Here is a 26,593-nt window from a genome sequence, read left to right on the forward strand (position 1 = left end):
GGCACGTACGGCGGTGGGAGGAGGCGGGCTCGCACAGCCTACACTTCCCAGAGCGCCTCGGGGCTCCGGCTCCCGGGGGCCTGGGCCTTGCCCAGCGCGCCCCGCGGCGGGGAGGGGCTGGGGCTGGGGCTGGGGCAGCGGCACGCCCGGAGTCGAGCAGCGCGGAGGGCTGCGGCTGACAAGGAAGTCCCCGGCCCCAGACCGGGGCCGTGCTCGGGTTACCCCTGAGGCCCCTCCGCCAGCACCATCCTCCCGAGGCCGCCCGGCGCAACGGGGTGGAGGGGTGCGGAGCCGCTGCCCACCTCGGCTTCGACTTCGACTTCTACGGGAGGGTGCGTCCCAGCTGGCGGGCTGTGAGGTGGGGCCGCCCCTGTGCCCTGCTGCCGGGGAGGGGAAGGAGGGAGGGGAGGGGAGGGGAAGGGTGCTGGCCGCAGCTGGGTGGGGTGGGGGAGGCCGGCCGGCTTGTCCTGTGGAGGGCCGCGGGGGCTCACCCTGTACTTCACGCCTGGGGTCGCGAACAGGAGGCTGCCGCCCCTTGGGTCGTGGCGGAGCAGCAGCTCTTCCTGCAGTCGCTTCAACCCGCCCATGTTGAAGGCTGTCTTAGAGAGCCGTGTGTTTACTTAGTCGTCCCTGCTCTATGGCTGAGCTACTTCTGGGGCTTATCTCTGTAGGTAGTTGACCTGTACTCTGGAAGTTCATCTCTAAAGCTCTGGGAGATTCTGGTGGAGGTCTCTTGTAGCCCTTTTAAACCTCTTGGTCGCAGCAGGCTGGCAGGACTAGTTTGCGTAGAGGGTGGTGTAGCTGTTGGGAGATGTCACGATATTACGTCCACCCCAGGGGAAGGGGGGGCGAGGCCCAAGGCGGGAGTTATACGGTTGGAACTGCTTTAAAACTTCACGGTTGTATGACTAAACGTTAAAGCGTGTTCATCTCTATTAGTCTGGTATGTTTGCTGGTACAAAATATGTGTCTCTGGAGCAGAATGTAAAGTAATTGCCATCGTTTTTTTTCTGTGACATTCTTTTAGTAGTGAGATGTGAATAATTAACCCTGTTGAAATCTGCTGTGACTCTGTAAAGAGAAGAGTATTAGAGTATTTTTTCTCTACGCAGTTAAATTTATTTTTTATACCAGCTGGAAATAAAAACTTGAAATAAATAATAATGGCAACACTGTTTTTCTTAGGATTTGAAGATGTCTAAAAAGAAACTGAAGAAAATAACTGAAAAGGAAGACTGTTTGGATGGCCAAGATGACAAAGTAGGAACAGCTGTGTTGTTACTATTATCATTACTTTTATTCAAAACCCCACAGTCAAGAGAAGAGAATGAATTGTTTAGCAGTTTTGTGATAGAATCAAATTTAAAGGTGGGGTCATTAAGAATAACAGGAGGGTTGAATTGATCAGGTAACTGCAAGTTCTAGCCAGATAACTAGCTTATGTTTTTTTTCAGAGACTGAGTAGTGTGGGTATCAGAAAACAAGAGACATTTTTATTTTAGTGTATCTTCTTGGTTGAGGAAAGCTGAGCTTAAACCTGTTAACAAAACCACTGCTGTTTTCTTGGATTGTTCTTTATCTTGGATCATAGATCTTAATTTTCTGATTAATCACAAATTGTACTTTGCAGCATTTTAGCAAGCAACTCTCAAATACTTCGTTTTAACCACTGAGACACAAATAAATGACCAAAATTCTTAGTATACTCTGGTACATATTTGTACCTAGTGAGTAAGTCTTCACTGAATCGCTTGTAAAATGCAGGTGCTACAGAGGTGATAATCTTTCTGGTCACACTTGTATGTAGGTATGTAGCTTCCCATTTTTATTGTTTGTATCCCCTTCTGGGAAGTTATTTCCTGCCGGTAGCATAATACATATCCAATAAATTAGTAGTTTAATAAATCCACTCTTAAGTTTGCTAGATTTCTTTTCCTTGGATTTTGTAAGGTATATATGAAATAAGAGAGCTTTTAACTGTCTTACCATAAATATCTCAAAAAATGTTTGGAAGTGTTTATAAATGAACATGATGTTATGGCCTTATAAACTGAGTTATACATGCTAGAAGCCTTTTGTTCGTGTAGAAAATGTTGTTCAAAGCCAAGTATTTGTGACTAGTTTTTCTCCTGAATTCCTTATTATTATTCAGTTTGTCTTTTAACATTAACTTATTGTAAGGTGTGGATGGGGTTTTTTTACTTCTGTAATACAAAGAGTAAAAACTTGGTTTAAAACCTCGTACTGTAGCTGTATTGCCATTGCTAATGCCTATACTAATTTGAAGAATACAGACTTTTAACTGTTATGTGACTTCAGTCTGTTTGAGACAGCATTAAATATTGCTATATGCTGACATTGACCAGTGCAAGCAACAGTGAGAACCCAAACTGATAATAGCAAAAAGATGAGGAAACTTCTGATTAGTAGCAAGTGTTTCTTCAGTGTGATCACAATATGGATAAGAGGTATCTTCAGCTCTTAAAGGTGAGAGTAAGCCATTTAAGTAGAGTCATATTTAGGTGTGATTATGCTGGGGACTTTGTGGTGTAAGCATGACCACAGATTACAGAAAACTTTATGTTTGTTGGCTTTTAGCCGTTTGGCATATAATTCCATAATTATGAATGAAAGGACATTTGTCACAGTATAAACTAGAACAGCTTTACACAGAGCTGTCTGGAGGAGTTAGCACAGCTGCCTTTTGGTAATATGGCCTGGATAACACCGGGTGATATGATAGCCATGGGATTGTAAACAGAACACCTAAAACAGTCTGTTCCAAAAGGATGTTACCCCAGACTGATAATGCTAAGAGGAAAGTAACAGTAACAAAGTTTAAGATGACCAAATTAAGTGAAAATTGGGGAATTATCAAGAAACTTTTGAGAAAAGAAGGAGCTAGGTTGAAAAGAAATCTTAAAAACATCATGAAAACTCGTGGTTCTAGGGGAATAGGCCTTGAAGAGAGAAAGTGGTAACAGAGCAGCAGTCAAACTGGGCTTGATGCTGCCCCAAGTTGTCCCACCAGCATTACTACCATCACCTACGCCAATGGAGCACCTTCACTACCGGACACTGTCAGTAACCTGCATTCCAGCTGGTGGAGTGACAGTACAGGGGGGTCATCCCATAGGGTCCCACACCCTGGGGGTGTGTGCGTGACCTCATGGGGAGCCTTTCTCACCAGCATGTGTATTAGCAGATTGGAGGAAGCGGTACAGCTGCATGTGTGACTGGAGGACCCACATCTTCAACAGCATGAGTGTGTGTGCCAAAGTGTATCATGTAGGGGATAAGATTAAAACTTTCTGGTACCAAGTCGTCTGATCTGGTATCGTTTTGTAAGTGTCTATTATTACAGTTTTTCTGTTGTATTACTAGTATTGACCCTGAGTGTGTGCCAGTTAATTGAGTTGTTAATAAAACACTTTGATTCCTATTTGATTGTAATCATGTGAGTTGAACAGGAGCTGTTCAACTGCAGCAAGTTGCATCAATATGATTCTCAGTGGCAGCAGCCTTTAACAGCATCCTGTTACGGTTTCAGTGGTTTTGCTGCTGTTACAACTCCAGAACAAACCACAGGCAGAAGTTCTCAAAATTTCCTTAATTTATTAGAACTCTGCTGGTTTCTGCAACCCTTTTATTTTTTAATGAAGTGCTTTCTAATGTGGAAGTAAAATAGGTAAGGGCTTTTGCAGGCCTCTCTAGTTAGGAAAACCTCTGCAGCAGTGACCTAATGGCCTCACTGAGTCAGCATGACCCAATTATTGAAGGAGCGAGTTATTTGTAAAAGGATGTACTGTCGGGAGCTTCCTTATCTGAAGTAATCCATATGTTACCATTCTCTGTTGTGGTTTCCTACACCCTGCTGTAGTTTTGGGAAAACTGAGTCATATAACCCAAAGGCGTATAAAAATTAAATGCCTTGTTGGGCAGAATTAATATCAGCAGTCTGTCATTTTACTCCTCTCTGTTCTCTCCCATAGCTGCAATAATAAACTGCTTTCTGTTTTGACCTAATCAGAATTGCCTTCCGGTTATTCCGCAACATGAATGCGACGCAGCTTGTGATATAACTGCTTTCTAAACAAGGACTGTTCAAGTTCTTTGTTTGGGGACTACCCTTACTCTTAACTAGGCCTATGTAACTGCAGTTTCACGCTTTTCCACCTAATTAGTAAGTCTGATGAGAATTAGTAACACATCTCTTCTGCACAAAAACCTCCCATAGAAATATCTTCTCTTTGGCCTTACCTGGGGGTAGCTGGAGGGAGTCTTCAGGTAACTTTCTTTTCCCTAAGAATACTGTTATACTTGTAGAGTATATGAAACACATGAATCCCAAATGTGTTTAATTTAGTTGAGCTTCCTCTATTTATAACCCAGGACCGTGTGCCACATTCAGTTTCTCCCCTTGTGTTGTTCTTAAATACAACAAAATCTAAATACTAAGTTATAGCAAGGTATGTGGCTGCCTTTTTCAAGCTTAAGTTATTCATAAATCATAGTGAATCTAGTATGAAATTATAGCTTGTTCCATCTTATGAAGGTTTTTTTTTTGAACTGCAGTTTCCTCTATAAGCACTTGGATTTTTTCCTTCTTTCAGAACTCAGAAGACACAAGATCTTATAACCATACTATGAAAGGAGAGACAGAATTTCAGAGGTAAATTCTTGCTCTGTCATTAAATGGAACTACTTAAAAATAAAGCAATCACAGACTTTTTGTAATACTGAATTTAAGAATTTTGTTTGACTTGTTCGCCAAATAAAATATGTTATTTTAACTGATGAAGTGTTGGCATTGCATTAATGAGTGGATTCTGTCTAAGCTGGGCAGTTTGAGATAGTTGAGGAGACAGGGTTCAGAATTTTTTTTTTTACTCCAATGTACACTAGTACACTTCAAGTAGGGTAGGAATTACATCCTTCCAACACTGCTGGCATGAGAGGATTAATTTTTTTTGTCTTGAGTACTACCTTGTTGTTCTGTACTGCATGCTACACTTGTTTTGTTAGCAAAAAAAGGCTCCACTGAAGTCTGGAGGATAGTTCTGCAGTGAACTTAGTACCTTTAGTAGATTCCTTTAGTTCTGAAATCTTTGATTACTCCTGATGCTTGAAGGAATTGATTCCAAGGCAGAGAAAGCAATCTTTCACCTTAAGTGTTGCAACTGTAAACACTGTTTGAAAACTACTTCATATAAAGTGAGAATGTTCTCGTGAATCCCGAGGTGGAAAAGCTTTGGATTGTTTCTTAATCATGGCAAAATCTTATTGTGGTTTCTCTGTTAGACTGGACTTGGAAGTCATAGGATATTTGGCTGCATGCATACATGCTGTTAAGCACTGTTTGTTAGTACAGTATGATATAACCTTAAAAGAGTAACTATGTTAGTGCCAAAACTCTCTCCAGTCCAGTACCCTATCCCTGACAGTGGCCAGTAGGGCTTGTGTAGGAAGGAATATGTGAAACAAGACAAGCACAAGTTCCTGCTGTACTCCCTTCCAGCTTCTAACAACCAGTTAGAAGCGTCTCCTAAGTCAGAAGTCGGATGCCAATCAGTACATTTAAGTTACCTGTCCTAGGTGAGTTTGTCAAATGGCCTTTACCTCCCCAACATTTTTGACAACACTACTATAGAGTAGGCTAGAAACTTTCTTTGGCTATTGTAAACCTAGCGTATGATAAATTTATTGGGTATTTTCTCTGCTCTTACAAGAAAGTTTCCTATTCAGTTTTTGTATCATTCGCGATTTCTGTAAAACATTACTATATTCCCATCAGTCATTCCTTTTCCAAGTTCTCTAGTCTGTTTATCCTGCACTGTTTGAAAACTGTGTGGTGTTTGGCACTGCGCAACCAAGCTGAACTGCTGCACACTGAAACTTTAGGATGACGCACCTCATATATCATTAAACTGCTGTTAAAACTTACCTGTGTGGTAAGATGAAACTCCATCTCTCAAACCAATAGATAATGCAGAAAAAGCTTTTTCTCAATTTTGTAAGCTAAAATAGCTGTACAGCTAGGAAAAATGTAAATACTAAAAATGCTGTATCAAACTATTTTAAAGGACAGATGTTGCTGCAAGTTCATATTTAAGAACATACTCAAACTGGTTTGCATAAATACTTAGCTGTAACTGCCTAAATCAAGCATAGGCTATTTTTTTGCTGTTCTTTTACATTAACTGAGCTAGATTACATTCCTTTTTCATAATGTTTCTGTAGATTAAAAATAGAGAAAGATGGGCAAGAGAGGAAGCAAGACCAAAGTTCTAGTACTTCTCATGGCACTGATGGAAGATCCCAAGGAAAATCTCCAAATAGAAACAAAATAACAGACAATTCTTTAATCCAAACTGAAAAGCAGAAGAGAATAATTATCCAATTCAAAGCCAAAGAAATTAAACATGGAAAAAGTACATGCACTCCTAATGTAGTGACCACTAGCAGCGAAAGTTGTAACAAAAGTCGTTTTGATGGAACAGAAGGAAAAAGACTGTGGCATAGCTTTGCTGTTCAGAGGGACAAGGTGCTGAGGAAAAAGAGAGAGAAAGTTGAACTCTGCAAACGAAAGTTAAAAGCAGAACAAACTATGTTGGAAAAATTTAAGTCATCTGCGTACAATTCGCATGTACCACGTAAAAAGGCAGAAGGATCAAAAAACCAGAATGAAGATGTCAGAATTCCAAAAAAGCCATCTGACACCTCTACAGGGACTGTGCATGATGATAGGCCTTTCACTAAGAAGCCCAATACATTATCTAGGACTTGGGAAGAAGAGTATGAAGAAGAATATAAGGAGTCTTCTAGGAAAAAAAGGCATGCAAATAAACATACGCCATCACGCTATTCAACTGAAACACTACAACAATGGGACTCTTGTAAATGGAAAAAACAGGATGCTGATTTTGATAAAGCTACTGGTAATTCAGGGACTGAAGAAAGGGACTTTGAAGCCACAGCACTATGTTTTAAGCAGGTAATGAGAACCCAATTCTTTGTATTATGCAAGTAGATGTTTCAGGCTAGTTTCTGAATGGCAGGTAGTTTTTATATAAGCAGACTGTCTTCTTACAGATTTCAAACAGGATTTCATGGTTAACTAGATAGATTTTTTCCGATCCCGGTGTAAACCATATTAAAATATTTATCTGCTCTGCTAAATGATTAAAGAAACCAGAATAAAGGTCTTGTGTATTAGGACTGTGTCTGCACATATGCTTTCATAGCTTTGCTTTGCTGCTGGGGGTTTGGAATACTTCAATTTAGGTAGAAGTCAAGAGAATTTTTTTTGAGCTGGCATGGTTGTATAATTTTTTGAATGAATAAACTGAACCAGTGAAAACTTGCCTGCCAAACAGGTGCTCATTGCTGGCAAAGTGATACCAGGAGGACTTGAAGATCTAGGACTAAATTTGTATGTTTCCTGCAGAACTTCATGTTTGGCTGTGATGAGTTTGTTTCTGAGTTGTAGCTTGTGTTTGGCTCTGCACCTCAGCTTTATCATGAGCGTGGTTACTTTTTTGTTGTTGTTTAACATGCCTAGCATTTTTGGAGATTGCAGTTGAGATTATGGTAGCGCGATCATTTTGTGTGTACACAAAGATAGTAATTACATACAGAATCATGGAATCATTGAGGTTGACAGGCACCTCTGGAGAACTTCTAGTCCAGCCTCCTTGCTCAAGCAGGGTCAGCTAGAGCAGGTTACCCAGCACTGCATCCAGTCAGGTTTTGAATACCTCTAAGGATAGAGGCTCCACAACCTCTCCAGGCAGAGCCTGTTCAAGCACCTTCACTGCAAAAAAAGTGGTGTTTTTAATGCTCATATGGAATTTGCTGTGTTTCAGTTTGTGCCCGCTGCCTCTTATTCTGGTACCGGGCACTGCTAACAGTCTGGTTCTATCTTCTTTACACCCTCCCATCAGCTATTTATAAACATTGATAAGACTCCGCCTTCTCTTCTCCAGGCCAGTCACAGCTCTTTCAGCCTCTTGCATAACACAGCCCAGTCCTTTAATCATCTCAGTGACCCTTTGCTCAATTCACTCCATTAAATTCATGTCTGTCTTGTACTGGGAAGCCCAGAGCAAGAATAACATAGTCACAAACCCACAAGAGATTGGAAAAATAGGCTTACTGTGTAAACCACTACATTTATTTTAAAAGAAAGCCATCCTTCTAAGCCCTTCTGAAATGATACTGTAGATGCTTCATCATGGATATCGAAAATATTTTTTGTGTTACCTATTCAATTCACTTGGGAATAGTCAGTATTCTCTAAAAAGCACTCAGACTGATAACATGTTCTACTTGCGTTCCTACTTGTTTCTAGAATTTTGAGGTCCCATGCACGTCTGACTCCTACCAAGAAGGTGAGGACATAAAGTCTGTCCAAACGGTTAGTGATGTACTTGTTTAACACTAAGGAGCTATATTCCAAAACTCTTGACATGGGGATCACTTGTTCCTCAGTCTTCCTTGATATTTTGTGTGGTTGGTATGGGTTTTTTTTAATTCTTCCTACAGAACTTTGAAGTCTTTCCACCCCTTCAAGACAGTCAGAACCCAGAAACAGACCAAGAGGTTAGTAGTGCTTTAATTTAACACTTCTAAGTTATATTAAAAACTCATGGCACTGACATTGTGTAGCTGGACAATTCTGTGACCTTTCCTAGTATTTTGCATTGATGGCTTAAGATCTACACTTCACAAAAATGTGGAGCATTTTTTTCAAATACTAAACAAACTTGCTAAAGTACTGCTAATCAGGAACTTTCTGGGATAGAAAGGTTGCCTTTCTGTTATTCTCTGCAACGTAGGGGGCCTTCACAGGTGCTTGCATACTTTAGTGATCTCATTTTCCATCCTCTAACTTTCAAGTTGGAAGAGACTTTTTTTTTTTTTTTTTTTAAGAAACACCTGTCAGGAAACTTGCAGTCTATGTAGCAAAAAATGGAACAAAGTTTTTGGGTAGCGGGTAGAAAGGTTATAAAAAAACTGTCCTTCTAGGCCATATTTTGGACATCTTTTGTAGACATCTTGTAGTGGAAGATGTGCAGAAGGTTCTCATGGATTTACATTTGTTGTACCAACTTAAAATTTGTCATGCTTCATTTTTAGTCCATTTTAACACTACAGCATTAATGCGAAAGTGTCTTTTTCAGGAACAATTCGTAAGTGATTACTTACAATTGATTTCATACATCCACGTTTTTTTCACTGTAGATGCAGATAGTTGAAGATTTGCATGTTGCTCGTGTTCAGAAGAGGATGGTGCTCTCTGTAGTACAGACTTGTGGGGAACTTACAAGTATGGAAATAGACCTTCCAGAACAGGATTTAAATATTTCTGCTGGTATGTCATGACTTGATGTTCTTTGGTATCTGCTTGCAAGTAGTTCTTAGTCAGTTAATGGTCTGAGTAGAAAGTACACAACTGATTTTTTTGCAACTGTTTTTTTTTTTTTCTCCTCTCTCTTTTTTTCCCCCAGAGGCTTTTACTTCTGGTCTGAACATATTGGTTGTGATTGACACAAATATAATGATTAGTCACCTTGAGTTTGTCAGATCCCTGAAATCTGAGGATATACCAGGTATGTAAATACACGGTCATCAATAAGACATTTTAAGAAGAAACAGATGTTGTAAGAGCTTTAGGCTACGTGAAGAAAAAGAAACCTGGGCTCCTTAAAAAGGCAGCAGGTTTCATATAGAGGCAGAAGGCTCACACTTCTGTGAATCCAAATAGGCTGCCTCTTAAGGAAAGTTCAGGTATGAAAGCAGAACCTACTATGCTTATACCTATGTACCTACAGAGAATCATGGTCAACGTTCCCAGGAATGTGTGTGAACTCTTAGAGGTAAATAAGTCTTACCTGTTGTAAGAACATACTTTTAAGCATTTAATCCATTACTAGTGGTAATGATGTTTTCTAATCTCTTTTTAGCACTTCTTTTTTCTAGAAACCTAAAAACTTTTAAGATCTGATAAGCAGTCAGTGCTTTATTTCTGTCTTGGTGAAGATCACAGAATTCATGAGACATGTGAGCAATTTCTCAGGAATTCAGATTGCAGACCCTGGCTTTAATGTTTGGCTTTAATATGTTGTTAAGCTTTTAGTGATTTAATGTTAGCAGGATTAGGATTGTGCGTGTCAGTTGTTGGTAGACATATTTGGAATCTATCAGAATATTTAGGGTGCTTTGATGCTTTCAGCTAATGAATACACTTATTCTGGCTGCCTGGAAAATAACTTTAATAAGGGCCTGAGTAATTTTCAAGAGTGAGACTGTATTTCTCTTTCCCATATTAGGAATGGTGTTGCGTTGTGTACACTGGGATGCCTTTTTTAGAATATTGCAGCTCCCAGTTTCTGGTCCTGCATCAGACCCATTATGTTCAGAAGGTTGCTCAGTCCTGACCTATTTATTACCAAGCAGATGGATATTAATGTATTTTTTCAAAATTGTATTCTTATACTGTGAATGAGAAAGAAAACAGTTGAAGTATTTGTCGGGGGTGGACTAAGAGAACAGTCATTACATTTCTGATCTACCATGTATATACGTTTTAAAATTCAGACCATACTTACCTACAAATAAAACCATAGTCCAATATCCATACTTCCTGTTCCTGGCTTAGGAATGCTGGTTGGCAATTAGCACAAACTATTGCTCCTTTTATTTGGTGATTGTTTTGGCACAGTGACTGTTGTGGTCATTCAGGTATTTTCAGCCTGGTATTTCAGCTGCTGTCACCTTGCTTTAACATCTTACAGTGAGTGTGTGACAAGATGATAATTGCTGCAAATATATTTTATAATACTGCTACACACTGTTGTCAGAGTGTTCTGTTGATTAAAATTGTGTCTTCCTTTTGTTTGCCTAATAGTCATTTTTAAATGTAACCAATGTAGTACAAGTCTGAGGTTAGATTAGAAAGAGGGAACCTGGCCTTTTTCAGTTGTTCATTTTTTAACGCTAGATACTCTTGAGCATGGACTCTGAAAACTACTGGCAAAAACCATAACTGTGAACTTACATAAATGTGATGTTTGAATTAAAAGTTACCTGTAGTAGTTTGCATGGCTCTTCAAAATGTCTTTGGTTTTGATTGTGTTTGGGTTTTTTTTTCCTTCCAGGTGTTGGCAGACTTGCATTAATAATTCCCTGGGTTGTTCTGCAAGAGTTGGACAACTTGAAGAAAGGGAAAATGTTGCAGCATGTTCGGGACAAAGCTATCCCTGCAGTCCAGTTCATCTACACATGTCTCAAAAACCAAGATTCAAAATTGTGGGGGCAATCCATGCAGCTTGCTTCTCAAAAAATGTGTAATATATGTGCAATCAATTTGTTTTGGATACTTAATCCTTGGAGTTCACCTAGTATGAACCTTAGCACTAAATTTTGAGTTTAATACAGTGTTCACTCTGCAGTTTGCTAATTAGCTCACAGCAGCCTTCAGAGCATATCCAAGGCTATAGTATGCAAACACCTTATTCAGATTAGTGCTTTGTTCACTATTGTTTTATCAATTGTTTCTCACTTTTAGCTACATCTGCTGGGGGATTACTAAATGAAAATTCATCTAGTTACTTATACCTGTGAGCTAAGGATATGTTGTGTGCTTTTGCTTTTGACTCAGTCATCACAAAATCTAACATACTCAAATTTGCATGTGGCTCACTTGACATTTTCTGGCAAAACCATAGCGGGTTTAAGAGGAGTAGTACCTAAGAATTCAAAGCTTAGATTTGTGTTTAGATTACACTTCTCTGTCCTTGTTTGGGGAGTATTAAATTTAAAAACAGTACCATGACTGTACTGAAGTATTTCTTATGTTGAATTACTTCTGAACATGTCAGCACTGTCTTAACTAAATTTGCAGATGGCCTGAGTGACGAGAACAATGATGATCGTGTTTTACAGTGTTGTCTGCAGTATCAGAATCTCTTTCCTCAAGCTGTTGTCATACTCTGCACGTGAGTTCCTGTGTGGTTTTAGGTCTCTTATGAGGTGTAAGTTAGTCTCATGCCAAATGCCCTAGTTTCAAACATGTCTTAAAATGAAACCTGTTTCTGAAGTAGGCTTTTTGAAGAGCAATCGCCCTCTTAAAAGGTAGAGTAGAAGGATGTAATAAAACACATTGTAGACTTAATCACCTTCATGTGCTTGAGGCCTGAAGTAGAATTAAGTTTACTCAATATTCAATTCTAAAACTTTTAAAAGTATAGCTTTCTCGGATTTTACTCCAGTTTCTCATAAAAATATTACTAGAGTTACAAAATAGAAAAAAATATTTGTATTAATGATTGAGATCCGGTTAGATAATTTGTTTCTGCTCACCTAGTTGGGAACAGTGATAAACATTGTTAGGAGTTACTCTTGGAAAGAGGGAAGATGGAGATAGGTTTGCCTCTGTTCTTGTTTTGTGAAGATTAACAGCTGACTTCTGAGTATTGATTCTCAATTTTATTCAAGTCACATGAAGCTAGTTTTTAAAGGGCTAATATTCCTTGACAGGTACTGTAAGCAGTTTCCTTTGGTCTTTGCTAGAACCATTTTCTGCATAGTTTCAGTAAGTGGGGTTAAGACACTAGGCATCCATTGCTTTGTTTAAGTTGATATGTGGATTGGGTTGCTGCTGAAAATACTATTTCAGTCACAGTATTGGTAGGGCTATTGATAATGATTTTAGGTTTCTCTGAGTAAAGAACAAGAGGTGACTTCAGAAGTGCTTTTCATCTGAAAAAAACTTTTATCCTTTATCAATATAAGCAATGGGAATTTTTTAGAAAGTACTAGGATCCAACTTTGTACTGCATCTTTATAGTAGTTCTGCTGTAGCAGTGTATACCTCAAGGTGGCATCTGGGACAATGATTTGGCCAGTAGAACAGTAAAAAAATGGTGTTGAAAATGAGAATTTATTGTAGCAATCGAATAAAATATTACTGTCTTAGTATTATTGCCTTGTTTGGATTTTAAGATCATAGCAACTAGGCATCATTGCTGTAGTATTTATAGCTGTTTTTTTCTTAAAGCAAACCTACAGCCTGAAACATTTTTCAGTTAAGTTTCTATTTTTTTCAGAATAGACGCTTTAGTTAGTCTTCTGGTTTAATATTTTGAACTGCTTCTAATTGCTTGAGAAAAAAAAACTTCATATACAATGACGCTCACAAAGTAAGCTTACCAAAGACAATTTTTAGAGTGTGTTGCTTTTATTACTTAGTATGTAGTAATGTCAGTTTTAGGTCAACAATTAATTCTCTTCTCCTAGGGATGATAAAAATTTATGTAATAAAGCCATTGTGAGTGAGGTTAAAGCATTCTGCAAAGCTGATTTGGTTACTGCTCTACAGAATCTGAACATAAACAGGCACCAGAACTGTGTTGAGCTGCCACACTCAAAATGTGGTAAGTTTGTTTAATGTGCACGTATACACATGCTGGTTTTTGAGACATGTAATCATCAGTGTGGCAGAGGGGGTGTAGTTTCTACTGTAACTTTCATATAGTTTGAATCCTTAGGAATGCTTTTTGTTTGGGGCAGAGATTTTTTATTTTCAAGGGTAAATGGTTTTCTGAAAGTTTGAGACCTTTATTAAAACATGTGTCTCAGAGTTCTAGGAAATTCAAATATGATGTATTTTTGTTCTATAGAAAAAACACAGCATGAATTTCCTGTGTTTATAGTCATTTAAAAGGTATCCTGAACTTTTTAGGACTGAAAAGAAGTTTTTCTAGTTGAGCCAGTTTGAGTCCTATTCTTAGTAGTTTTAAAATTCAGTATGCTAAGATCACTCCTTCCATTTTATGTTAATACCTTTACCTGCATCCTAAACAGTAGAACTTGATTCTTGGCTTGCCTGTTCATTTTTCCAAAGATACAAAGACAGCTTACAGTATTAAGAAGTGATGATCTTATACTTGCTGATAAATAACCCCACTGGCTGTATATAATCTAAGTTATTTAAGGAAAAAAGAAATGTGGAGTAAGATCACAAATGGCTAATGCTCTGGGGAAATTAATCTTCTCGGTTATTAGCTTATAATTAAAAATATCCATAGTACAAATGGGTATTACTAGAAATATTTGGAACCTAAGTAGATGTAGCCTATCTGCTTCAAAACATAAAGTGCAGTCTGTCTTTATGGGGACAAGTTATTTGTGTACTGTCAACATAAATTAGATACAGAAACAGTTGCAATAAGTGCCTTTTATTATCATTGATTTAACAGATACAGAATTTGAGAAAACAGAAGGAGGTGATGCTAGTCTTACTGCGCGATTCCCAAATATACTTCCAGATCTTGAAAAGAACTTAGGAGAAGCTTTATCTTGTATTTTGGAGACTGAAATGAAAATTGCATTCGGAAACCTATGGATGGAGGTGGTTTCTAATGTCATCTTGCTTGATATTTCAAGTATTAAGAGGTTTAAACATCCTTGGTGTTTTAATGATATTAGTACCTGTGCTAAGCCGAACAGCTGAGTTATCTAGTTCACTAACATAACAGTTCACTGACAGTGAACAGTTAAGTATTCAGTTTTACTATTTCATTTTATAACAAGGTTATTCTATTTGACCGGTAATGACTCTGCAATACTTTAACAGTCTTTTAGTAATACAGTAACAGAGATGCCGGCTGTTCAGTGTGAATTTTCACAACTCTTTTTATTAGTTGGATTAAATTTCTATTTTGGCTTTTCTACTATGGTTAAATCACTGCATTGTAAATATGTCCTTCAAGAAGTTACTCCATCACGTTTTATATAATATTGAGGCACTGTTGTAGCAGGCACTTCTTCCCCATCAGAACAGATGTTTTTAGATACCATGTGGATAAAATTGTTCACAGCTAAATTGATTACAATGCAGATAACAGAATTACAAGGGTGTTAACAAGAATCTTCAAACATTCACTCTTTCAAAAGTATTAATAGAAAGTAAATACTCATGTACAAGGCACTTTCAAATTATCCATGCTTTGGTTTAGATTCCATTTTATAGCTGGGAGGGGTTAGTTAGAAGTTTAAATTTATTGCAGATAAGCCTCTGTGGCTTTCAAAAAAAAAATAAAAATGATTTGCACGAGATGACTGTTGTTCCATAAGATAGAGCTTTGATTAGCTGTTAAGCTTTTAGGCACTTCTGATTAACTTAGCAGATTTCTATTAACATCTTTTCAAACTCTGGTTTCACTTGGTAGTAATAGATTCCAATTTTATTGCAATATGCATATATTACTTCATGTATTTATAGTCACAGCTAGGAAAAGTGTGTTTACTTTTTTAACAATACTAGAAATCAAAGGCATATTTACTGTTATTCTGGCTTTTGTACACAGGTAACATATTAAATCACTTTAAGAGTTAACTCCAGAGTATTTGAAGTGTTTCAGGAAAGGGGAAACAAAAATCATGAAAATGTTTGTACATTGAATGCTTCTACATGAGCATCACTGCTTAACCCATGATGCTGCTGAATCAAATCTTTTTTAATAGATAAACTTGTTAAACCTGAATATAGCCTTATTTCTGAGGAAACATTGAAATTCTACTTCAGCAAGCACAACTCATAACATTATTGAAGAATAGAGCGGTTGTGGTATGTGTAGGAATATGTATATATGAAAATCAGGCTTTGAAATTATAACATACTGTCTTTCAGATACTGTATCTGAAGCCACCATGGACATTAGCAAACTTGCTGAAGTGTTATAAAAAACACTGGATGGCTGTTTTTGGTTATGTTGTGCCAAGGAGTTTACTTTCAACCATTGAATGTCTCTATAAACACCTTTGTACAGGTAAGAATCTCTGAGAACGTTATTGTAAACTTGTAAAAACCTCACTGTTCTGGTTTTAGTAGTTACAGAAGTAGATACTTTGAAAAGGCATGTACTCTGTATGTTTAAATAGTAATGTGTTCCATCCTCTTCTGCTTTTGTAGCCGTGAAGCCAGAATTTAAATGAAATTGATGAGCTATGAATTACATTTTTAAAAAAAAAAAAGAAAAAGAAAAAAATAGAGCTTGCGCCAAGATCAAGTCTGTCCAGACTGTGGTCCCAAATGGTCTAAATATCACCTGCAAAAACCATAAAAAAATGATTTCTGAAATGTTTCTTCTTCTTTTTTTTTTTTTAATTTGTAATTCAGTGTTCTGCTGGCTTTTTTCTACTTTTTGTACAAAGACAGTAAAAGCAAATTATGCACACTATCAGGCATGTAAGAATTTATTTCACACATCTCTATGTACCTGCAAAAATCAGGGGAGAAACTTTTTAATGAATATATATTAATGGTCACCAAAGTCTCTGAACTATTTTTAAAAAGCAAATAATTTTTCTTCCTCCTTTGCCACCGTGTTATGCGTGGCCAAATGATCTGTATTTGCCAAATAAATTAAGGAGGAGTAAAGACTACTTAATGTGATAGATGAGGGCAGGGAGGTTTGTTTTCAAAAACCAACAAAAAAAACCCCCAACCCTTTCATTTATTTAAAGATATCTTTAAGAATTTGATTTTAACAGATATACCTCTTTTGGGATATTGCTGTTCTGCAAAATTATTTTAGATATGTCAGTTGATCCTCTTGCCAGATCCTGGGATAAATTTGGAAGATTTGATTAAGTAGTGGAAAGTCTTAACCTCGCATGTGTTTCTCTTGAGACTGTTTTATCTAATGCTTCTGAACTGTGAAAATGCTTTTTATGTGCTTCAGTTAATCCAGATATTTGTGTATTAAATTTGCCTCCTAAGACTGACAGTACCTAACATCTAATACTTTTTGGTTTTTCCCCTTCCATATTAATGTCTAAATATCAGGTAAACCAGTTGACTCCTCAATAGTGCGTATCTTGCTCCAGGAATCCAAAAAATTACTCCATGCTTTCAGTTCAAGGTCAGACTATAACGGTGTACTTCCCCAGGCTTATGCTGAAGTGAATAAGCTATACCAAACACTTACAGAGGTAAGGGGAGCTTTAGTATTTGTTCATCTAACATCTTGAAGTTGCTCCATGTTCATGTTACAAATGTGGCTTAGATTTCTAAAATATTCCTATAATTTCAACAAATTATTGCAGGAAATGTTGTTGCTAGAGCGTTTTCAAAATTAATAGACCCCAACTTTAACTTTTATTTTCATGTAGCAAATATCTGCCTTTATGTATATGCTTGGTAGACTTTTTTTTTTCCCTAACATAAATGTGTTGGTGTTGGGAGGGTGACTGCAAAACATTGTTTAGCTGCTTTCAGGAAAAATTTCTTAGTTTTTTGTTGCATTTGTAGCTGATGGAAAAGAGCCTGGAAGATTAAAATGAAAATTGTTGTTTCTACTTCTGACATTGATCCAACACTACTCTTAGGCATGTTATTTCAGCTTTCCTTCTCTTGGTAGCTGTCCTGGTTTCAGCTGGGATAGAGTTAACTGTCTTCCTAGTAGCTGGTACAGTGCTATGTTTTGAGTTCAGTATGCGAAGAATGTTGATAACACTGATGTTTTCAGTTGTTGCTAAGTAGTGTTTAGACTAAAGTCAAGGATTTTTCAGCTTCTTGTGCCCAGCCAGTGAGAAAGCTGGAGGGGCACAAGAAGTTGGCACAGGACACAGCCAGGGCAGCTGACCCAAACTGGCCAACGGGGTATGCCACACTGTGTGATGTCACATCTAGTTTAGGAACTGGGGGGAGTGGGGGTGGGGGGGATGGCCACTCAGGGACTGGCTGGGTGTCGGTCGGCCGGTGGTGAGCAATTGCCCTGCGCATCATTTGTACATTCCAATCCTTTTATTACTACTGTTGTCATTTTATTAGTGTTATCATTATCATTATTAGCTGCTTCTTTTCTGTTCTATTAAACTGTTCTTATCTCAACTCATGAGTTTTACTACTTTTCCCGATTTTCTCCCCCATCCCACTGGGTGGGGGGGGAGTGAGTGAGCGGCTGCGAGGTGCTTAGTTGCTGGCTGGGGTTAAACCACGACAGTAGCTCTGGTGCTACACGTGAAGAAAGGACGCGCTTGTATCATGTGCTTTGTGATAGTTAATGGGGAAGTGTCCTGACACCTTTTGTCTTCTGAGAAGTATGCCTTTACTTCCAGCTCATCTCTGAGTTGCTATGGAAGAAATTTCAGTGTCTTGGTTTGTGGTTACTGTTAGTTCCATGTGTAATGGCATAAAAAGTGGAATGATAAGCATGGATGACTTGAAATATTTCTATATATGGGAAAGAACACAGGTCAGAATATCTGTAAAAAGTTATTTTCAGTTTTAGAGAAGTCTGAAGGGGAAAGGAAGAAGGTGGTCAAGGAGAGGAAGGATCATCTGAGGAGTCTTGATTGTTTACTCTGCTGTAACTGCTGTGTGCATTGCTGTGAGCCACTTAGTCGGCAGTTCTGTGAACGGTGCTGCCATAAGAAGCAGGCTCTCTGTCTGAAAACTTGTTTCCTCCTGGCCTTGTCCTGCCAAGTGTTTGACTTCACAAAGAACTTCCTTTTTACAGACTAGGTTGTGCCAGATTCAGTTTAATCTGGACAAATTTTCTGAATCAGTTTACTAAATGAGTAGTTTGTGCTGTTGCAGAGGAAAATGTGCCATCAGTTGTGGGACAGGGAGTAAGAGTAAGAAGCAGTTCTTGTTTATAGCAGTTTACCATGCCTGGGAAGCTTTGGCATAGGGTTTCCCTTTGCTTCAGTTTCCTATCTGTAGCAATAACAATATATAGATATAGAAGACTTGGTGAAAGACTGAGAGATGCTTTAGACACAGAGGCTATAATAAAGATGGTTATGACTGGAAGCATTTGGCCTTGTTTTTTTGAGCATTGCTTTAAAAAAAATGTAGAAGTCTTCAAGTTTTCTTAAGTTAGGAACCAAATACATTCATTATTTGTTTGCTGAACTGTTTTATAAGGTGGGGTCAGACAGTGAGCAGGATTTATCAGAAGACATCATGGTTCTTTCAGAAAATGCTGTATGTGAAAAAATGGAAGCAATGACACCAAATTTGCAAAACTCTGAAGAAAAAAAGTTACAGCCAAGCTCTCATGTGGCTCAAGAAAACAGGCACCAGGAAATCTGGTCGGTCCTTGAAGGTGCATGGAATACAATAAACTTGTACAGGTATGGTATGCTAAAGAAGTTCAGAACTTCTACATAACTTTACATGATTTTCAAACAAACATGCTTTAGAAATTGCCTTTTTTTTTCTATTTTAGAGAAGAAGCTATTAGTAATTAATAAAAATTGACCAAAAAAAATTCACACAACTTGTTGCATAAAGAAGTTAGGAGCATGCAGATTGTTATGTGGATGCAGTCAGTGATCTGTCTAGTCTGCTGCTCTTTTTCTGGACAGTGGCTAAAATAATTTGCCTTAGAGAATGGTGTTGAAAACCCTGTAAGAGCCACAAATGTGAGACATCCATGGAAAATCCCGTCTTTATCCATAAAAAAGAGGCAATCAAGCTCTAAGTTTTCTTGTGATTATTTTCTTTCCAAATCCTGTGGATGTATACTGGTTTATGCAAAACTGTTTACTTTTTTTTGTAAACTTTAATCAATTTCAATTTGAAATATAATAGATTTTCTTATTAAGCAAAATCCTTCACTCTATAAAATCCACATGAAGAATCTAGTGATGAATTTCCTTTCTCATATAAACTCAAAAATGCAGGAAATGAACCCCCCCTCCATCTAGATGTTTTACCATTGTTTTTATTTTGGTTATTTTTGAAAAATCTGCTTGAAAATCACTGAGATCCCATACTTTTGGATGCTATCACAAAATCTGAATAGATACTGTGTTTTCTTTTGTAGTCTTAATCTGAAATCTTTTCAAAGGAGGGACTCTTGAGTTATGTCAAGCACAAAGGAACTCCATTTTTGGGGGTCCATTAAGGACTTACCTAATAAGCAGTGATAATAACTCTACCAATGCCATTTCTACACTGGCATACTCCTCTTGGCTCTACCCCAGTGCAGATTAATCTGAATTGAAGCTGTTCAGGAGTTGGCTTGGTGTGGTGTTCAGGTGAGCTGAGGATGTGCAGCAGGGACCAGTCTCAGTGTGTTCTCTTACTGGGATAGTAATCGTGAACTTGAAGGTTTCACGTAGGCATTGAGGAAAAACTCTTTCAAGTGTACCAGTTGCATGAAAATGCAACTGAACTGTTGGCTCTTGGCACCTGTTAAGGTCCATGCTGTGAAAAGAGGGTAAGAGTTTAGAATCAAGGGTCACTTCACACTCTTCTTGCTCATGTCAAGAATATACTACTTCACTCGCACCTGTGGGGATAATTCTTCATGAGTGTACTGCAGCATATTGTCCCAACACAGCCATTGCAGGAAAGGTGTCAAGCCCACTTCACTAAATCTGGAAAATGAAACTGCTTGGAAAATTGATGGAAATCACTTTACTTGGCTACTTTAACCTAACAATTCTCTTCTAAAAGAGGCTTACTCAGGTGTACTCAGGTCATGCATCAAGAGACTGTTTTCATTCTCAAGTGAAGTTTAATGATAAATCTATTTAAGTCAAAGGTAAAATACTGTTATAGAATACAGTCATCAAGGAAAATTTTACACAGATAAGTACAATTGTAGGGCATGGTCTTTCTACCATTTATTCTAAGACTATTTTAGATAACATGGTTTTAGTATAGATTTACATTTGACCTTGGTTTTTTTAATAGTCAAAATACAATGGATACTGGTTTCTCTGAATTTTGAGCATTTTTTATTAATTGCTCTTCAATGTCTCTTCTTTGTTTCTTTTTAATACTAGTATTGAAATTTTCCAAAAGTTGGACCCCAACACAGTAACTGTGACTGCAAAGTCTTCATTTGAAGAAGCTTTTTTAGGTTTGCAGAAACTGTTGGCAGCTGTGAATGATATCCGTGAAGGAATTAGTAGGTAAGCATTTAAGCTAGTCTTAAAAGCTAGTGATAGTAACAGTCACCTAAAGTCATAGAAGTTGCTGAAATCTTTTGATGCCAAACTAAATTTGTTATATGTGCTTAGTTACATGATTTTCAGTAAAAATCTTGGTATCAAGGCTACCTAGAACCATTTCTTGGTACCAAAAGAATAAGAAACTGTTGCAGACATTCAGATCTCTTGTAGTGAGCTTTCTCTTTTATGGCTTGGGACTTGTTTTCCAGTATTTGGTGACAAGCCACTTGCCTCTGTTCGGAGTGTAACTGGAGCTATGACATGATTAACTAATACATAGCTCTGATGGCAAGAACTTTGAATAATTCAGAACATTTGTTTTTCAAATGTGAGGCCCACTGGAATTAGGGCAAATTTCCAATATAGTAGAGGACATAAAGTTTGGGGACTTAGCTGTTACCAGTTTTAGAGTATCCTTCATGAGTCAAAAGCTATATTGCAGCAGTAACAATGACAATCAATTAGCTGGACTCTCAGTTTAGGAAGGATAATATTTCTTCTGTCTTCCTCCTCCCTTTTTTTAAAGAGTGCAGAATAATAAAAATGAAGCTTCAGAAAGAATAAGGTATCTCCTGTGTAGTCTTAGCTTAGTTCTTTTTTTATAGCAATGAAGTTTATTCACCAGCAGGAACAGCCACAGAAGAATGCTTTAAATTGTCACTTTCACGATTGTGGGATTCCTCAGATTCCCATTGACTTTAAAGCGTGTTTGTAGGAACTGGTTTGTAATTGTAGTTAAAGTTCCAGTAACTGCTGTGAGCCCTAAAGTGTAACAGGCTGTGAATCTGAGTGGCTGGAGCTATTTGATTTGGGAAAAGGACACCACTTCGCGCACTTTTTGAGCATAGTAACAATGCAAATGGATTAGAAAACTGTGAAATAGGTGCATCCAAACAATTTGGCTTACCATGTGCATCAACAATCTGCCTTTTAAGTAGATGTTGAGCTATATTACGTTTCTACTCTAGACCGATACAGCTTTGTTAGAGATTATCTAATAAGCAGATGTTTTTTCAAGGTGTTTTTTTTTTTTATCATTCTACCATAGTCTTGAGCTTTTAAACTTGCATTGTCAGTATTTAGTGATGTTCATTACAATCTTATCTGAAGGTTCACAGTCCTTACGCTATAGTTATCACAACAGTCCAGCAAAGTACGGACATATGGTTATCCCAGTTGTAAAGTGTGAGGTCTGACCTGTCAAGGCACTTCAAAAGTCTGGAGCAGGGATCTGGAGCTCTGTCACTTAGGACTTAAGCTAGTTTTCATCTGTAACTGCAAGAGTATTTCTTTTTTTCAATAAAAATTATTACAGAATCATGTAAACATTTGCTTCACTTGTCACCACTCCCAAATAAGTTTTTATTGCCTTTTTTTTTCATTATGGTCAAAAGAATATTTCTTTAATTGAAGTGTTTCAGTAAAATATATATTCTGTAAGTCCCAAACAAGCTTCAAGGTACACTCATGTGAAGTAGTGTGTTCACATGAGCGTAAACGACCATACCTGCACCAGTAGTATTATAGCCCAAGTTCTAAGTCTGATTTTTTTCTGTACAGCACACAAATAGTGGCATAAATCCATTCAAAGAATTGTTGTCTTTCTGTCAAAGATAAACGGTCTAAATATGAAAGTAGAAACAGAAGAATATGGGTAGAAATGTGAGCTAGAGCAGCTTGGTGGTAATTGACTCATTTTCATTGCTGAGTGATTGGGTTTTTTTCTCTAAAGAAATTGTTTTAATAAAGCAGGTTACTGCTAAACTTGGTTCTTTTCATTCCAGTCCTAAAGATCTTGCAAGAAATCCTGTGGTATCAGTTTATATATGTAGTGGATGAGATTTAATGGGAATATGGTGCTTGAAGATCATTATTTCAGTGTTACAGAGGTGTTTCATTAAAACTTTGTGTGGTGATAACAAAAGACATTTTTTATTTTAGTGAAAGCTACTTACCTCCCATATTTCCCCTTATGGGAGAGCTCTGTAAAAATACAAATGTCTAACTATATCGGCGAAATCTATTTCATACAAAAGATGTACTTTCTTGATTAGAGCCATTAGAATATCTGGAGCAAAGATAAACAGGATTCTGTCATTTGACTTTATTAGAAATGGAGAGGCTATTTCCTGTTCCATGTGATTACCATGACACTCAGTAACATTGATGAAATGGTTTTAAAATTTCCTTTCATACTTTTTAGAATTTTCTTTTTCACCACTAAACTAAACTAAACTATTTGTGCATCCAGGATGATTTTTGAAGTGGAGTAATTTTCCTCCACGGTTGCATTTGGAAATGCCTGCTCTGAGTTTGTTCTGCAGGTTTGCAGTAGAGGGCATCGTGGAGCAAGAAATTCAGAGAGACTATAACATGTACTTGGCTGTTTTAGTCTTGAGTGCAGGTATTTCAGTTAGTTTGAGAACTCCGCGAAGGTTTTCCAGAGAGAGTCAGAAGCCATATTTATGAATCATTGTAGGTTTATGTATATTACAGAGTATTAAAACAAAAAGCCTGAAGTTTTCAAAAGCAAGAAGGCGGCTTATTTTGCCTAGGTCGCTCACCCTTTCTAAAACTGAACTCGGAGTATATTTAATTTTCTTGATTTTTGAAAAAATTCCTTTCAGTGACTTACAGTTAATATCTAATAGTGTGATTACAGAAAAGGAGGCATCTGGAGAAAAAGTAGTGAAAAAGTTCTAGCTTGAATATTTGGAGGTAATACAGCTTTTAGTGATAAAATACAAGTGTTTTCTGGGTTACCTTGTATTCCTTGCTGTCTAGAACAAAGAAGAGAAAAACTGTCTTGTGAAAGTTTGAAAGTTTTACACAGAAGATATATTGAAAGTTCAACTGCATTAAAAGTTCAGATTTTCAGATTATTAAAAACAATCAGAAAAGCACAATACCACTTCTTGAGATAAACGTGTATAATGATACCCTTCCTCATTTAAAAAAAAAAAAAAAAATCATAAAAAAAAATTACTAGTGACACTACTGCAGCTGTTTGGACTTGATGACCAGAATATGTTTATGACAATATAGATACTAAAAAAGAAAAAAAAAAAAAGGCAGCTGTTTCATGGAAGAGGTCTTATTAACAGCTTTTTGCATCTTACCTTGTTTTTGTAACTTCTGTCATACCATACAGATTTTTAATTTTATCTTTGCTTCTTCCTCTAACACCTTTGGTAGCAGAATGGTATTTATACTGCAAAATACCGCATGCCATAAATGTTTTACAGTACTTCAGCTCTAAAATGAAGATGGTAACTAGTATGTTTAGCAACTGTGGATAACCTGCCTCCTTCTTTTGGCAGCAGGAATGTATTTAAACAAGTATGTGTTAGTTGTCTCATCAAATATAGTTGATCCTTGCAGCCATTGTTATATCAGTGTGTTCTTGAGATTTACTCAAAAAGTGAGCATGAAATACCTCCTTTCCACTTTTGTCCGCAGAAGTTGTTATGTATGTTTATTGACTAGCAATGAACAAAGATTATTAAACCTCTGAAATTTACACTTCAATTAAAATTCTAAAACCATGACATGTTTTTAAATAATTTTGGATTGAATAGTATTTCTGACTGTTTTCAGTGGTGGTTTATATTTGTATTTATGATGTGTGTTATTTGGGTTGGGTATTATTTGGAACCAGTTAATTAGGGGACCTAATTTAAGGTCTCTTAAATCTTTAAAATAAAATAATTATCTTCAAAAATCTTTAAATTTATTTCTTGGTTTTCAAGTAGCTCTTTGAGGCAACAGAAGTATTTCTACAACTCAGGGTTTTCAAGTTTTTGCCAAATTTTTCATCACTTGCAGAAGTTCTTCCACTCATTCTCCTGGAAGATGTTTCATTTTTGGAGAGAAGAGAGGTTTAAGTACTTACCACAGATAATTAACTCTTGCAGGTCTTGTTCTAAAAAGTGCAGAATGCCTTGCCAGGTATTGCTGCCGGGGGAGTATATATACTTGAGATATATTTGACTCTATACTTAAGTTACATCATAACTTCTCTTGGCTTTCTGCATGCAGGATGTGTTTCTTTCTTAACCTGTTGAAATTAATGTATGCACCAACACCACTAGAAGGCTGGAAGTACTTGTAGGTTTTCATGATCAGTCATCTGAAGCATATTTTGTGTCTTGTTGCTATTAAATCTTCCCATTAACATACTGATTGGAATATTGGATACAGATAGCTTTCTTACCCTTTCAAAGGCTTCAGCAGCAGTGTTTAAATGTATCTGTAGGGTTTTACATTAGCCAATGTTTTTCCCTTGGCTGAATATAACTTCTGATTCAAAGGTTTGTATGCACCTCTAGAGAATTTTACATGTCTTCATGTTCCCTGCCCAAGTTACTTTTAGATAAGAAATCCTTGTTAACAGAAAAGAAAAAGTTTAGTCTGTGGTGAATTGATACAGTTATTTCTAGTTTGATTTTTTTTTTCATGTGTTAGCAAAGAAATAATTGTTCTGTTCACATGCCAACTTTAAAATCTCTCACAATTTAGAGCTTATACTCTTAGATACAATACTCATAAATATTTATACTAACATAGTGTCAGCTGTAAAAATACTTACCTGTTACTTACTGCAGTAAGGAACCTGAATTCTACTTTTCTAATATTTTATCTGAATGGAATTTATCTCAAATTCGCAATGATTTTGTTTGTTTGGAAAGCACTGATTTAGACAAGGACTCCATAAACATTTGTAAATTAAAAGTATAATTTTTTTAAGATCTCAGTAGTGCAGGAAAGCATTACTGTATCAAAACTGATCACTAAATTTAATATTTTGGGATTAAATTATTTTAAACTAGTTCTACAGTTTTACTAATTTAAAAACAGAATTCTACAGCTGTAGAGAAGCTGTTCACTCTTTGTTTATTCAGTTGGTCAATGGAGGAATTGAGATTTCTTTTTCTTGGTGTCTAGTTAGAAAATTGTCTTCCTTCCCTTAGACTGCCATGGCATTTAGTAATTTCTATCATAAAGTCTCTAGATTAAGAGCTGACCTTTTAATCTTCCTCTGCATGCAGTCTCCTTCTGGAAATAAAATGGAGATTAACTCCCAGTTCAAAAAGTATCAGACTTTCCTATCACTAGCTGTTTGATTTTTATTTTTTTATTTATTTAGGTGAAACCTGAAATGTTCTTGACCCACTAAAGGAAAACAGTTAAATTACTTTAAATGTAAATTTCAGCCTCCAAGTGCTGGGCTTTGTGCGGCTTTCCAAGGTAAACAGAATTTACTATGAAGGAGAAATGGGTATTGCAAATACTGCATTTAAACATTATACTACATGGGGCATGGTTCCCTCTTCCTTTTCTTGGTGGCAGATCCAGCTAACACTGCTACCTATCAGCTGTCTTCCAACTTCTGAACAAGGCGTGTAACGTAATTTGCGTAACTCACCAACTGTAGGCAAGTGGAGGATTTATAACGTCCTCCACGGTGTGTTTTGATCACACATAGGTTGTCACAGCTGAGAGCAGGACTGCGGTTGGATGAGCTGTAAGGCTTTTTGTGGAGAGGCGTTGTATGTAGAAATGTCCCTCCCGAGGGGTCAGCACTAATGTGGAAACATCCCCTTGGTTACTAAGAAAA

At 37.2% G+C, this 26,593-nt stretch overlaps 1 protein-coding gene across 3 annotated transcripts in view; it reads left to right on the plus strand.

The window, feature by feature from the left end:
• Positions 1 to 120: 120 nt before the first annotated feature.
• Positions 121 to 26,593, plus strand: part of SWT1 (SWT1 RNA endoribonuclease homolog) — a 40,535-nt gene continuing 14,062 nt past the window's right edge. The window contains exons 1-17 of one of the 3 annotated variants that reach the window (XM_075038692.1): positions 210 to 358; positions 1,186 to 1,260; positions 4,614 to 4,672; positions 6,241 to 6,994; positions 8,351 to 8,416; positions 8,545 to 8,601; positions 9,244 to 9,373; positions 9,510 to 9,611; positions 11,160 to 11,348; positions 11,906 to 11,999; positions 13,300 to 13,436; positions 14,262 to 14,413; positions 15,695 to 15,833; positions 16,853 to 16,998; positions 18,938 to 19,146; positions 20,809 to 20,937; positions 26,123 to 26,220. In XM_075038692.1, the coding sequence (XP_074894793.1) occupies positions 1,195 to 1,260; positions 4,614 to 4,672; positions 6,241 to 6,994; positions 8,351 to 8,416; positions 8,545 to 8,601; positions 9,244 to 9,373; positions 9,510 to 9,611; positions 11,160 to 11,348; positions 11,906 to 11,999; positions 13,300 to 13,436; positions 14,262 to 14,413; positions 15,695 to 15,833; positions 16,853 to 16,998; positions 18,938 to 19,146; positions 20,809 to 20,937; positions 26,123 to 26,126 (2,433 nt within the window). In that variant the 5' untranslated portion in view covers positions 210 to 358; positions 1,186 to 1,194 and the 3' untranslated portion in view covers positions 26,127 to 26,220. Of the gene's footprint in view, positions 359 to 1,185; positions 1,261 to 4,613; positions 4,673 to 6,240; positions 6,995 to 8,350; positions 8,417 to 8,544; positions 8,602 to 9,243; positions 9,374 to 9,509; positions 9,612 to 11,159; positions 11,349 to 11,905; positions 12,000 to 13,299; positions 13,437 to 14,261; positions 14,414 to 15,694; positions 15,834 to 16,852; positions 16,999 to 18,937; positions 19,147 to 20,808; positions 20,938 to 26,122; positions 26,221 to 26,593 lie in introns of those variants that run through there. The other 2 variants (XM_075038693.1, XM_075038691.1) reach the window with 2 other exon arrangements.

This window comes from Buteo buteo, chromosome 10, assembly GCF_964188355.1.
Source record: "Buteo buteo chromosome 10, bButBut1.hap1.1, whole genome shotgun sequence".
Taxonomy (NCBI): domain Eukaryota; kingdom Metazoa; phylum Chordata; class Aves; order Accipitriformes; family Accipitridae; genus Buteo; species Buteo buteo.